Below are 15,497 nucleotides of genomic sequence, written 5' to 3'. Positions count from 1 at the left end.
GAGAGTTTATGGAGACCTTTCATGGTATTGCGTTTGGGGCCCTTTAGGGTCAATTCACTGTTACTTAAGGTAACTGTTTGGTACCGAATAACTTAAACTAGTTACGGTTGACCTATTGTGACCAATTTTGATATGTAGGAAGAGTTCATGGAGGACTTCCATGGGGTTGTATTTGGGGCCCTTAGGGTCAAAGTCAAGGTCACTGTTACTAAAATAAAAATAAGCAGTTGAAACTGAATCTCACATTAATGGCTGAAGTTCTGTCAATCATTAAACATGGTTTTGTCTCATCGCGTCGTTTCCTGTTTACTTTATTTTGACCTTTTTATTGCTTTTGACTGGAATATATTACATCATTATTGTATCCATTTCTAAGACAAAGCGGTGTAGTCCAGCCAGCTGTCCAACGACAGCTCTCGTTAAATTTGTGCTTACAGTAACTTTATATTTCAACTGGGGGGCTATTCCAGACACGAGCGTTCTACCCCACCTAAAGGTGACTTTTTAAAGGTTTCGTAAGATTAAAGAGCTGAAAGTTACATAAATTGCTTAATGCAAACGAAAACGCGGAATTATAGGATAAATAGAATACCATGTATGTATTGAGTACAGATTAATTTGATTATACTCGGCACGGAAATGAAAAGCAGGAGCCTAATGGCGATGGTTTATTTCTTGATTTGGAGAATGAATGTGTGTTAAGGCTGGGATTTTTTGGTATCATGTAGAGGAAATACATTTGCGTTATAACATATAAGGAATGTATTTCTTTAATGATCTTCAATTCTGTATTTTGCTATATTTCTAAATACTTTGCTCGATGCTTTGCCTCTCAGTCCTTTGATTGCTCTATTCAAAAATACACATTTCCTCAAAAATAATGAATACGTATACATTATACTGTAATAACGGAAATAATAATAACGGTCGATCGTTCTGCCCTAGGGTCGTCAGAGTCAAGGCATTTCCGTGTACTCCGTGGATTGTATATATTCCGATGATCAGGGACGGACCCAGGACTTTCCGTTAGATGGGGCGTTTCTAATGGAAAAAAACAACTTTTGACATAACCGAGAATCGATTCTCTGAACTGATGTTGAAATGGTCATATTAATGTTTGCAGGCTTTGTGGTTATTTCCCCACGAAAAATTAACAATTTCTAGTCCGAAATGGTACATTTTGAGCGTATATTATTACTTTTTTCTCTCTCCGATATTGACATAAAAAATAAACTTCAACAATTTGGGGGAGGTGGCGACGAGTGCGCCCTCCCCCTCTAAACCGCTATTGGTCAAGGACATGGTGACAGAGTTAAGATGTAATAGTTTATTTTAACCCTTAAATTCTTCTCTGAAGTTGCTTCCCTTAGTTCAAAATATTCCACGGTACGAATAAATAACATCACGGTAAAATATTTCCAGAAATTATGTTTAAGAAAGTTTTATGGAATTATGATTCTTTTTAACTTCAAGCAGACTTAAGGAAAAACAATCAATCGATACTCTTGTGAGAAACATAATGGTTATAGGTGAACTTATTGATATGTCACATGTTTTCGCGGCACATTTTAGACACGGGCAAAATCTTGTCATGTTCAAGTAGTTGTTAATCACAACATGTAACTCATCAGATATTTATTCATCGACTTATTTTTTGATAGATGTTTGTTTCATTAAGATTTTTTCATTAAATAAGCAGCAGAAACTTTTAGTCAATATTATACTTAAATTGACACCACTTCACCAGGAGTTTTTATCAGGTTATGAGTTTTGGTCTTGTTAGAGCAGACTTTTGAAGTCCATACCCCTCTACATGAATTTCTTACTTAATGAGGCTTTAATAGCATTTATAAAAACTGCTGTAATCTTAATTTTACAGTATCAGTAAATTTATTAAGTAGAAATTTACATTTTTTGTTGACCCTAAGACAGTCTGCATGGGCACCTATCTGGCTATATTTCAATGAATATTTTTTTTTTCAATTGAACATCCAACAACACATGTCCAAGAAGGTGATACAAAGTATATTACCAGGGTAAGGGAACCACAGAGTGTCCTGCAAAATATCACAAAAAGAACAATGCATGTGTTTGAACATATAATTTATTGTTTTACGATAAACTTAAAATCTAAATCAATCTAAAGTCTTTTTAAAGTCTTTCCTCATCAAGCTTATCTTATGATGTCACACCAGGCAGTGAGCATCTGCTATAGACATACATGTAGAGATTGTTTATTTATCGATATGGCATGGTTTTGTTGTATTGTTTATAGGAACCTATAAAAATATCCAAATGTAACATAAAGTGTTTCCCTGAACACCAATAATTCTGGCTATATAAGTTGTATTTGAACAGGCCTTACTGTTTGGGAAAGTCACTGTTTAGGATTATCACATTTTCTCAGACATGAAAGGTCAGCAATGTCTGTTAATCTTATTTTTTATTTCCTGCTTTAAACTCATTTAAAATCATTCACAGAAAATTGTGGGGATAGAATTCCCTTTCACCTAATCCCTCATCAAAACCTGTGGCTTACTTACATATTATTGGGTGATATAAAGTTTTTATCATCAGCAAAGCCAAGTGCTGGGATCAAACTTCATACCCATTTGATCCAGAATCTGAATAGCTAACCAGATGGCAATATGGACCAATGGCTTTAGAACATTGCAATTATTCACAGAATACTTGTGATAATATCAATTTTCTATTATTTGTATACATAGTTTCTAAGAAGGCTGCGCAATGGGTCGATATTCATCAGACAGTGACGATGAAAAGAAAAAGAGAAAGAAGAAGAAGAAAAGGCGTTCACGATCTCGGTAAGTTAATTGTTTCTGAGTTTAATGTTTTAATTCCACCATTTTGGGATCAGCCTTCAGGGACGGGGCGTTTCTGATTTTGAACAATGTGTCATATTGATAAAAGTTGGGAATCCAAATTTGGTCTAGAAATAAGCAAGAGTGCTTAGATAGGAATGTGATCAAGCTTGTTTCTTAAAGAATACAGCATCTCTTGTGCACACATACGTTTTGGAGTACAATTATTTGATCAACATATATGTGAAATTGTAGCCCTGTTAAATCAGAGTTGTTTTCTGATAGATATTTGTCAGACATGTGTAAAGAGACCCAGTTTTACATCATCTTAGTAGCTAGGATTGCTAATACTTTTGATTGCTATATCTAAAACTTATCTCTGTTGGAAAATATTACTACTGTGTTGATAAACTATAGTAAGTGGAACATGCTTGTCAAACAGTTTAAAGCTGCACTCTCACAGATTGAACGTTTTGACAACTTTTTAAAAAAAAATATCTAGGAATGAGCAACTTGGAACAAAGCAAGCTCAATTGCAATTTTGTAGTGAAATATCACCCAAACTAGAACAGTCAACAGTCAGACTCTTAAATTCAAATGATATTAAATTTTCAGATCAAAAAGTTTAGAGAGCATAGACAGTAGACATTCTTCTAAACAGAAGAAATCCAAAAAAAAGAAGAAGCGAAGGTCAAGGTCACACAGCCGATCACCTGAGCGTAGAAGGTCAAGGTCGTATGACCGACGGAGGTCAAGGTTGTTATAGTGCTGAAGTGTTTTTACTTATTTAAAGAATAAAAACTTAAATATGCCAGCCACAGTTTCAAATGGTGCAATTGATTCAATTTTTTATGATCATTATCAAAGTCTGCAATAGGATAACAATGTGTTTTCTGATTTATTTTAACTTTGCATTAACTAAGACTGAATGTTTTCTGTTGATATCAAGCACATGCCAACAGGTAAACACATAGTGCAATATTGTTTGGAAATCTGTCTGCAAAGATTGGAAAAATGACAAATCTTCTTTATTTGTATCCTATAACATTTTCAGTCTGAGATATTATTTTGATTATAATACTAGGAGCAGAGAGCGTTACAGAAAGAGGTCAAGGTCAGTTAGCCGAGGTCGTTACTCAAGGTCACGAAGCAGAGACAGGAGGAGAAGGAGGTAAAAGTCTTGTGTTTATGGAGGTTCTAAAATGCCTCTTGTATTTGCACCGTTATGCTGGATTATCTTTAATAATAAATCTTTTGCAAACAATAACTTGATAAAACTTGATGAAACTTGATGATAGTGTTAGTGGGCATAATGTCTAAGCCAAGTTCAATGTGGGATAAATCACCTCAGAAACTCCACAGACATTAACTCTAATAATGAATATCCACTCAGGATTAAACTTTATATTCATAAAGACTTGATAGATAAATTGCTCAAGTTACACAAGAGTAATGCTCCTTTCATATTAAAATGCAGTTTCCTTAATTATGACATTTTTATGCCCCCGAAGGTGGGCATATTAAAATTGCACGTGTCGTGTGCAAGACCTGTGTCCCTACCTCTAAGGGCAAGGTCGCACATCGAGTATAGGTTGTCGTGTCAAGGCTGTAACTTTCCCTTGTATGGACAGATTTTAAAATAACTTGCCACATGTGTTCCACATACCAAGATGACGTGTGGCGTGCAAGACTCGTGTCCCTACCTTAAAGGTCATGGTCACACTTAGTGTTTATTCACAATGGAATGCTGCATATAAGTACATCGAGTATAGGTTGTCGTGTCAAGGCTGTAACTTTCCCTTGTATGGACAGATTTTAAAATAACTTGCCACATGTGTTCCACATACCAAGACGACGTGTGGCGTGCAAGACTCGTGTCCCTACCTTAATAAAGGTCATGGTCACACTTTAGTGTTTATTCACAATGGAGTGCTGCATATAAGTACATCGAGTATAGGTTGTCGTGTTCGGCTGTAACTTTCTCTTGTATGGACAGATTTTAAAATAACTTGCCACATGTGTTCCACATACCAAGACGACGTGTGGCGTGCAAGACTCATGTCCCTACCTTAAAGGTCATGGTCACACTTAGTGTTTATTCACAATGGAGTGCTGCATATAAGGACATAGAGTATAGGTTGTCGTGTTCGGCTGTAACTTTCTCTTGTATGGACAGATTTTAAAATGACTTGCCACATGTGTTTGACATACCAAGACGACGTGTTGAGTGCAAGACCTGTGTCCCTACCTCTAATGTCAAGGTCACACTTAGGTGTTTATTCACAATGGAATGCTGCATATAAGGACATAGAGTATAGGTTGTCCGGGCTGTAACTTTTTCTTGTATTGACAGATTTTAAAATAAAATACCACATGTGTTCGACATACCAAGATGACTTGTCGGGTGCAAGACCCATGTCCCTACCTCTAAGGTGAAAGATACACTTAGTGTTTATTCACAATGGAATGCTGAATATAGGGACATACGAGTGTAGGTTGTCAAGTATGGGTAGTATTTTTTATTTTCAGTGGCAATTTAAAATAACTTGCCATATGTATTTGACACGTAAAGGCATGATCAACTTTTCATGTACTGACCTTGTTCATAGGTCAATGTCACATTCGGGGGCATTCGTCACATACTGTGACAGTTCTTGTTTTCTTCTTTTTTTAAACAGTAAGATTGATAATATAATTTGTTTAACTTTGATGGGTGCTTCAAACATGTGACAAATCCAATTCTGCAGAATTTAAGTTTTATTTCTGTTAAAATAAAACTGTCTAAGTTGGTTAGACATTCTACTTCTTAATACTAATTTCCAAAATTAATATTTCTCCCCTGATATTACTTTTTATAGCAACATGGTGTTGAAAAGTCTTAAGTAATTTAAAACATTCAATGGAATAATTTTGCTTGTCATATTGCATAATGACAAATATTTTTTAATTCTCAAATATTTCATTGAAATGAGTTTTTGGCAATGTTGCTGAAGTTGTATGTACATTGAATGATGTTGATGATGATGATGATGATAATGGTGGTGGTGGTGGTGGTGATGGTGGTGGTTGTGATGCCACTGCTGCTGCTGCTGCTGCTGATGATGATGACAATGATGATAATGATGATAATGATGATAATGATGATGATGATGATGATGATGATGATGATGTACTTTTTCCTGTTATTGTGTCAATGTGTTTCGCTCTATTCAGGTCGAGGTCATATGACTCCCATTCAAGGTCAGCACGGAGGTCAAGGTCACGCAGTTTGGGAAACAGAAGGTCAAAGAGAGACAGGGATTCAACAGAAAGAGAGTGAGATTTTCATTGTGGTTGACATTTTAATAAGTTCTTACTGAAATAATTCCCAAAAAGCAAAATTCAATGGTGAGGTGATATTTAAAAAACAAACAAAAAAACCCGGTTATTTTTAAGGTCATGCAATAAGTCTTAGTCCTGTAAATGTTCATAAATGCTGCCATTTAGATTTACAAGCTAATGTATTCACTGTTTTATGTCTGTATTTTACAATTATTATCATGATGTTTTCTGTAAAATATGATTAGTAAACTATGAAAATGCTGTTTCCAGAGACCCTTGCTTGAATATACCCGGATTTGCAGAAATGGTGAGTGAAATAAATGCAACATTTATGCACCTATTTTAGAAATTACACATCTCTTCATAAAAATAACTAATTTTACCCAAAAAAACAACAAAGTTTGGGGTTGTATACAAGAGTGACCTTGTCTATCAATCAATCATTCTTGTCTGGACGGTTACTCATGAAAGGATCATCAGATATAAATAATATTTGGTCACTTGTTCAAAACTATAAAATACAGGTAAGGTCCACTTTGGTCTCAAATAAATATTTTTGGCCGAGTTTTGGCTACTTATAAATTACATTTTAAAAAAAAAACAGTTTCAGGACAATTACTCACGTAGCTGTTATTTTAGAGATTTTTTGGTAACATGTTAAAAACTATGAAAACAGGTTAAGCATGACCCTAGTTTTTGATGGCGTTATTGCCCCTTTCAACTTAGAACTCGTCAAAAAATACAGTGTTCAGACAAAAACTCATAAACAAAGAATCTAAATACATTGTCTGGACAAAAACTGTAGATAGCTGTAGACAGGTACAGTGGATTTGAAAAATATTGGTAAACATAATTAACACCATTAAATACAGGTCAACTCTGTTACAACCCACAAATGTTTGACAGAGAAATAGTTTACCGCCACGTGTCATGTTGACTGTAATCTGCTTTAATGGTGCTTGACAATCTTATTTATTTCCATTAACTCTAATTGAAAATAGTTTCTTCTTCTCTGTTTACACACGAGTGTCATTAAAACACATTAGGCACTTCTTCTCCTAAATCATCATTGGTTTTAGACACTCACTAATGGCACCGCTTGATTAAATTTCTACCATGGGACAAGAATTATTACTGGTGAAGGCTTTAAAGAATTCAGTGGGAGTTAAATGTATTTCAGTTCTCATATCTGTTCATTGTAGAAAAGTGATTCCCTTGTGAACTTGAGAAGAAAAACATTCTATTTTGTATTTAAACTGGTAAAAATATGAATTCTGTAATTTCATAAGCAGTTAACGTAGCATAAGTGCCCATATTATTAAAGAGCAGATGCATGTTAAAACATAGACATGATAGAGGACAAGTAGCATCATTAGTAAAAACTGTTGATTATAATGCTGGTGCAAGAATAGGACTTATTTTTCACAATCCTACCCATTTGTTTTTCAAATGAACAAACCATTGCTTTGTGCTGAATTCAATTTCCTGGGTTTTAATTCTGAAAGACATATAAACCAATTTTTTGTAAAATTATTGAATTTGTCTTTTTTTATTGAAAGCATAACATATATCATTTCTCAGAATGAATATTCTTGAATAAAAACAGACATTTCGGATTTTTTTTTTTAATTTAAATGAAACATTTGTGTCTCCCTAATATTTAAATTAAAAGCCTGCTATTCACTAACTTGGAATTTTATTTGTAGGTTTACTGTTGATTTTTCATCCAGATATTAGTTTTTAAGGGGCTACCCACAAGATGGTCCAAAAATTGGCAAATACAGTATTTCCTCAATAAGCCTAGAATTGTCATTACAAGCTAGTAGGAGGCTGATAATACATCACGTTACATGGTTTAACCCTTTGCATGCTGGGTAAATTGTTGTCTGCTCAAAAATGTTGTCTGGTTTATTCTAAATTTCTTTCAATTTACTTGAAACTTTGGGGATATATTGATTGAGTGGCAAACAGCTTGGAACCTGACCAGGCGCCGAGTTTCTCGGCGTCTGGTCTGGTTCCAAGCTGTTTGCAAAACCTTTAAAATCGCCATCAGCAGCTTAAGGGTTAAATAATAAACACAACAATCATGTTGCTGTCTCATCTGTGTTTCCCTGTTTGAAATAGCGCATAATGTTTAAATAATATCTGTTTATGAGTACAGATAAATATATAATGCTGTTTTAATCTTACTGGGATTTACATGATAGACAACCCTGGTAAATTTAGAATTGGATAAATGCGCAAAAACTTTGAAAGATCCTTGTGTTGTAAGCGATGTGATACATACAGAAAGTAATATTCAATTTGTTGTACACAACAATGTCAATTTTATCCGAGTTTTTGACAATTTTCTTTTTTTCTTGCAATTGTATCATCTAATGTGTACCCCATTAAAGGGATTTATTCATTAATACACGCATTCAATCTACTAACATTGAACTAAAGGCTAGAAATAAACAACTTAATGTTTAAGTGGATGGTGAATATCACTGGAAAATTGAGTAAATTGAAATAAATGATTTTGCCTTTCAACTGTAAGACTTTGGATACAGCGCATCTTGACAAACCTGCTATAAATGTTCATTATTATTTTGTCTGTAGATCTGATTTTAATATACTGATGCTAATTTTTCCTTTAAAGTAAGCATTCTTGATTTTCAATTCTTTAATAAAAACAAGTAATGTGTTGTTATTGTATGGGAAAATTTATTTCGATCTTTTTACACACAGGCTCCATCCGAACAAGCAAAGATACGAATGAACATGGCCCTGAAAGCAGCAGGTATGGGGTTTTATTGTCCAATATTTCAAAATTATTCAAACCGTCTTTTGAACTATTTGACATCAGCTGCGATTTTAAAATTACTGAGGATCATGTGAATGGTGATGTACTCGTAAGTTTTAGTCAAATGTTAAAAACTGGGTTTCAAACGTAGAAATTATAAAATTTAAAATAAAAATTATCATTCATGTGTTCCTGTTACGGAGAGAAAAAGTCACACCCTTGGGCTGACTAAAAAAACTCTTTACCAGCTTCTGCGAGACCCCTGGGGTTGGATTCTTCTATCCGTACTGGAAACATATGAAAGGTACTGATAGTGCATAAAGAACAATGGAAAACTAGACAATAGCAGGGTAGTAATACTTTTTGATTAATAATTTCAATTGTTTTATATTATATTACCACATCAGCTGCAGCAGATGAGAAAATCAAGGGAGATACCCAGCGGATCAGCAGTGCCACTAGCCTGCAGGATTCCATGGCCTTTTCTCAGGCAATCCAGGATATTGAAAGCACCGGGTTCTCTGCTGCTACGTTCAAGTCAAGTAGAGGGGTAGGATTTATATATATTTTGTTACATTCTTGATTAATTGTGTCTCATTCAAGATAATCATTATCAGGATTTCTGTTTTGTTGAATTGTGGGGGGGCTTTCTTGGTCAGTCGAAAATAATGATAAATATTCCATCCCTAGGACATCAGTGTGTATACCACATTATAAATTGTGTCATAATTGCTACGTTGAAAAGGCAATGTTTTGCTTTGAATGAAGACTTTAAACAAAGATAACTTTACTATTTCTTCACCATTTTAAATGAAACATAATGTAGTCTACACCGCTTACAAAGCCCCATCTTCAATCTTTTACCAGAGTTTGACAAACCTTTTCACAAAACTGCTGCCTGATGGAGCACTGTCAAAACATTGTGTAACACAATTTGTGTAAGAATTGATGTCGAAAATGCATTGTTGTACATTTCACCAAATTGCTGAGCAACACTGTTTACTGAAGTCATGATGCAATGTTATTTTAGGACTCATCTGGCATGGGGGTGCCAGTTGGTAGATATCCACATGGTCATATTCACTGGTGCGCAAGAAAAACAAAGAACTTTTAGTAGTGCTGGTATAAGCTTGCTATGCTCTTGTTGATATGTAGACTGTATATGTAGATAGGTTCATAGATCCTTGCATATATTTCATTATAGTAAACACATTAAGTGACAATCTCATTCTATTTGAGTGTGTTTGCATGTTAAACTCCCCATTTAAGGACCACAAAGATGGGAGCACAGACCGAGATGAGTTCGTATTTGGTACCGCAGGGGAACTAAGATTGGACAGCCATAGGAAGCCAGTCATACTGGACATTGACAAGGAGGATCTGGCTCATCCAAGTGTACTTATACAGGATCTTGTCATTTTAATTATTTAAGACACAAATAATTTTGAAATAATATGTTTCATGATTTATAAAAGAGATGGCTGTAATGACAAGAGTTTTTGAGGTTTTACGGTAGATTTATACCTTAAAATTAAACTTAACTTTTTTATTTTGTTCCATATCTTTAACAGTCTTAAAATAAGTACATTTTAAAAGTTGACATGTTTTGTAAATAAGTTCAACTTTAATAAAAGAGCAGTATGATGATACCATGTAATACTGAGTAGCCAAACTTGTATGCTTGCCCCTAAGCCATAGAAGTTCTGAATGAATTACCAGTATTGTTTCCATCCCATTACAGTTGTACAGTGACCCCGAGGAGCGTATGGAGCGCTGGGTGCAAAGACTCACACAGCTTAGGAGGAAGAAACTGGAGGGGGAGGCCCTTGCCTGACTACACCTCGATACTAGGCTCTCCCTCCACGCATGAATGTCCAGGCACTATCTTGACCAGCTAGAGCTCTTTCCACCAATCAAATATCCAGGATCTCTCTCCACCAATGAAACTCACATTTGACTTCACCTCGATACTAGGTCGACCTTGGACCAATCAAATGTCCTGGATTTCCCTGTACCAATAAATAGCTGTCTTTGTATCAATGAAAAAAGCCAGGAATCTTTTGATCAATGAACATATTTAAGATCATTCCATACCTTGAACAAAATTGTACTACTTGTGAGGTATGGTGAAAGTAAAAGTTTTTGCAAACAATCAAACAGCGTAATCCCACAACAATTAAGGAAACATGAGCCTTACTACATGTACACCCCTGAATATGTCTCCGTAAGCTGAGTATATCTGAATTGTTATAATTGATATTGAGTTAGAGCCAATGTTAGAGCTGTGACAAGACATTATACCATGCCTTTTATTTGAAACAATAAATGACAATTTGAAGCAGTGTAGTAGAGTCATAAGGAGTTTTCAAATTTATTCTGTAGAATTTTCAAACATGTTTATAACAGTGTGTAAGTCTTTATCCAATACTTATGAGCATTAGGTGATTGAAAATTGATTGACAATAAAAATGTTCATTGTGTAGTTTGCATATTGCATTCTAAATATGTTTAAAACTTTAAATCATATTTTTGTTTAATGTGTAGCACTGAATGTAGATTTAATAACACAAATAACCGTGTATGCAATTACTTGGAATACCCAATGCAATGGTTTAACACAATTTATATTGCTAATTATGAACGCTTTACAGCCCACAATCTGTTTTAACCAGAGTAACTATGCATGCATTCTCATTCAAACGAATGAGACAAAATACCTCCTAAGGATTTTTTAGTTTTATTATCTACTGCATGGCTTTAAGAGAATATTTTGGATTATTTTGAAATATTTGTCGTGGTATTAAAGCTGCACTGTCACAGATTTACCATTTTTACAACTTTTTTACTTTTTGTCTTGGAAAGAGCAAATTTTGGCGTAAATATCTGCAATGATATAAGATTGCTGACAAAAAATCAGATCGTAGATTTTCATATTTCCCCATATTTCCGTTCGAAAATTAATGTTTTATGACTTAAACTGTTACTAACGGTTTAAGAAAAATGCATCATTGTTTGAACTCAAATATAGAAATCTGCGATCTTATTTTTTGTCAGCAGTCTTATATAACTGGTTTCCATGGATTTTCGCAAAAATTGGCTCGTTCCAAGACAAAAAATAAAAAGTTGTCAAAACGTTCAATCTGTGAGAGTGCAGCTTCAAAATATAATGTTAAGAGTTAAAATTTAGGTGTTATTACTTTGTTACACTGCAAGCAATGAATAATGAATAGTAATTAAAATCTTGTCAAGTGTTAAATAGAATCATTTACATACAACTTGTCATAACGAAAAGACGCATATTTGTTCTGCATAATAACTCTTGTATATTAGATAATAAATACATGTAATGACTGTTAATCCTTATTTTATGTGTCAATTAAACATGTGTTATAAAATAAAAGTTTAATATTTATTGGTGTTGCAAAGAACAAGCAATTTCAAGTGCATGCAAAGGTCATGTGAATTTGATCAGTGAAAACTAATTGAGATGAAAACGGTATTTTTTTACACATTTCAAAGATTGTTAATCAGAAAAACATTATAAAAGAATGATTGTTTTCGCTTTTAATCCCTTATTGACAATTGCGATGATATTCTGTCCTTAGTGTGAATGTTCCATCAGCATAATAAGTCTTGCCTTAAAACACATTTTCACCGATATCGCAACAATAATGATAAATAAAGAATCACCTGTGAATTGTATCCTTGGTGACATTTTCAAATTAAATATTGAACTCTCAAATTGTGGGGTTTCGTAAGACGTTTTGCATATACGCACTCGTGTACCACTTCAACATAGTCGTGTTCATGTCAAAGCTCATTTTGACTTCTTATTTCAAACAAATAGTTTAACTGGAAATTGGCGACAATAATAATGAAAGAAAAATGGCAAATAGTGAACATGAGATCAGCCAAGTTTAAGATGTATTTGACAATTCATCGAAATAGACACGCTAGAGTTTATGGAATAAATAAGAGCGGAAAATTAAGTTGTTGTTTTTTAAACTAGTAAAACAAGAGGGAGAAAAACATACATTAATGCATACTACGTCGCACTACCCCGAACAAAGAGAAAACAACCAACAACACGGAACTTGGTTGAAGAATAGAAACTTTCTACGGGTAGACGTCAACGGCACCATATCATTCGCAGAAATGTCAACGGTGAGGTCACCAATACAAAAGTTCCATCTCCGCTACATCGTTTGCGTGGGGAAACATCATTTAAGATAACGCACTCTCTTCTATCTTAAATATTTTTAACATCTTAAAATACAGTATCAGGACGTCCATCAACGTCAACAATGATTTAAACCATATTCCCCGGTGACCTTCTCAGACGTCAACGAGGCTAAGTTATATTTGAAAGTCCATCAGCGCCGACAACGTTTTTAGAGCATCTACTGGGATTTTCTCAGCCGTTGAAGAATGTGAATTATCTTTAATGCCTATCAACGTCAACATAATTTTTAATCGAGTATGACTCTCCTTAGACGCCAGCGTCGATAATAGATATTCAACGTACAGGAGCCACAAAAGCGGTATAGAGAAACGTTCTTATCTGGTTACTACTGACCAGTAGTTCAAGATTGTAAAAGAAAGGTCATAGTTCACTTTGTTTGTATTTTAGCATCTTTATTCGCCGATCTTTATTAGATATAGAAAACAAATTTTATTTCAAAGTCACCAGACAGTTCATTTTTAGCATCTTCTTTATTCACCGATCTTTATGAAATATAGAAAACAAGTTTTATTTCAAAGTCACCAGACAGTTCATTGTTATGTTATGTATGTTTGTTTTTCATGTCGGAAAATATCTTATTTAGCTAATGATTCTTGTTATCATAGATCCGACTAAAGATTCTTATATCTTGTATCTTGTACTTTAGCACCTTCATTTATTCATCAATCACAATCATATAAAGAAGGAATGTGTATGCCCATAAGATCTGGGTCAAATTTGATTAAAGGCAAAATATGTCCAGCAGTTCAAGATAGTGTGACCTTGCTTATCACAAATCTTCGAGAGTTCACCAATCATAATCATACTACAAATGGAAATGTATGATCACAAGTCTATTGACAGGTTCGATCATGATCCATATCTAACAAGAAGAGTTATATGCCCTTGATTTATAAAAAAATGTCACATTTAACTATGTTTAGACATTAGCATCCTCACGTTTCCACATAAACTAATCATATTTTAAAATGGTAATGTGTGACAATAAATCTCGACCAACCTTGAATATGAGTCCAGTTAGTCATGTAGTCCAAGAGTAATTGTCCTGGATTGATCAAAACTGCTATTTTAAAATTGCTTAAATTTTAGCTCTAATATTTATTCACCTAACCTGATTTATATTTAGAAAAAATATGTTTGACCATATGGTGTATAACATCATTTTATATAATCCTTTTCATATTTAGACAGAATGTATATTTACACAAAACAAATGTATATGGATGACCTTCTATTTAAACGGTTCAAATCAACTCGATTTTTTTGTTTACTTCCCGATTTGTTCGTACTTTTCGCTCATTTCCGTCACATCGGCGGTCATCGGCGGATTCTTTTATTTTTTTAATTCAGACACAAGTACACCATATACATAGTATAGGAAGATAAACAAGATATATCCATACATAGATAGCAATCTAGGATAAAACTTTTTTCTATAGCACTACTTGTATTGTTGTTATGATTTAAAACTGCATGTAACATGTGGCTGCCCGGCATAACCCCATTTCCATCATACAGTGATTGATCTTGTTTTAACGCTGTTCGATTATCAGAAAAGATTATATATTAAAAAGGGGGGGAATGGACATGACGTAAGTATGCAACTTACTTTTAACTACTAGCTTGTTGTTTTATAGTAAATGTAGTTACAATAGAATACCGCTTACAACTATCCAATACACTTTTTTATCTGACAGGTTTGTGTTACTATATTAAAATGTCACGTTCAAGTCTATTAAAGACTGTTATTATCAATTGTATCATTAATAGGAGCCATGCCGGATACAAATCTAGCATTCGGAGCTCCTCGGCCATTTTTATCGAAATCAACCTCGGATGTATGCCGGTTTCAGTTTAAGTAGTTCGTAGATTTTGAATTATATCATTAATTAAGTGTAGTGTTAAGGAGTTGTATTTATTGATAAAAGTTTAAATTGATTGCCAGTGAAGTGTATTATTGCAAACATGATTAAGATTCCCAAGAGTCAAGTCATAAAGTTTAACTGCTAAATAAAATTACTACGCGATCTACTTGCAGCGGACTTAAACGTACCACTTTTTTAGTATGTAAACCGTCCAAATACATCCGAGGTTGTTTTCGATAAAAATGGACGAGGAGTTCCGAATGACAAAACTAGGTCAATTAGTCAACCATAAAATATATATTGTAAACTCTCAAAAAAAGCTTATTTTCATGAGAACATCAGTAAAACCAGCTCAGAATTAATGGCTTCACAGAATGTTTACATCAAGCTGGTCAAATTAAAGAAATTAGTGGGAGAGTGTTATTTTCATTGACCAGTATACACTTGCTCAAAATAATTGT

The 15,497-nt window shown here is 34.1% G+C and overlaps 1 protein-coding gene across 1 annotated transcript; it reads left to right on the top strand.

Annotated features, from left to right (window-relative positions):
* Window positions 1–1,359: 1,359 nt before the first annotated feature.
* On the top strand, window positions 1,360–12,340 carry LOC128218840 (serine/Arginine-related protein 53-like). Its single transcript, XM_052926565.1, has 10 exons — window positions 1,360–1,407; window positions 2,730–2,825; window positions 3,438–3,578; window positions 3,907–3,993; window positions 6,036–6,137; window positions 6,414–6,450; window positions 8,874–8,925; window positions 9,336–9,478; window positions 10,198–10,323; window positions 10,670–12,340. Exons 2-10 carry the CDS (start codon window positions 2,749–2,751, stop codon window positions 10,760–10,762), a joined length of 858 nt encoding a protein of 285 aa, XP_052782525.1. The 5' UTR covers window positions 1,360–1,407; window positions 2,730–2,748; the 3' UTR covers window positions 10,763–12,340.
* The last annotated feature ends 3,157 nt before the right edge of the window (window positions 12,341–15,497 follow it).

This window comes from Mya arenaria, chromosome 15 (genome assembly GCF_026914265.1).
Source record: "Mya arenaria isolate MELC-2E11 chromosome 15, ASM2691426v1".
In the NCBI taxonomy this organism is placed as follows: Eukaryota; Metazoa; Mollusca; class Bivalvia; order Myida; family Myidae; genus Mya; species Mya arenaria.
The sequence above is the reverse complement of the archived record's forward strand: the minus strand, read 5'-3'. Positions and strand labels throughout refer to the sequence as shown.

What these genes read in the sequence shown, in the direction of transcription:
- LOC128218840 (XM_052926565.1), top strand. Translation starts at nt 2,749, where the DNA reads ATGGGTCGATATTCATCAGACAGTGACGATGAAAAGAAAAAGAGAAAG. An exon ending in AGGGATTCAACAGAAAGAGA is followed by an intron (nt 6,138 to 6,413) that starts GTGAGATTTTCA and finishes TGCTGTTTCCAG; the next exon opens with AGACCCTTGCTTGAATATAC. An exon ending in TACCCGGATTTGCAGAAATG is followed by an intron (nt 6,451 to 8,873) that starts GTGAGTGAAATA and finishes TTTTACACACAG; the next exon opens with GCTCCATCCGAACAAGCAAA.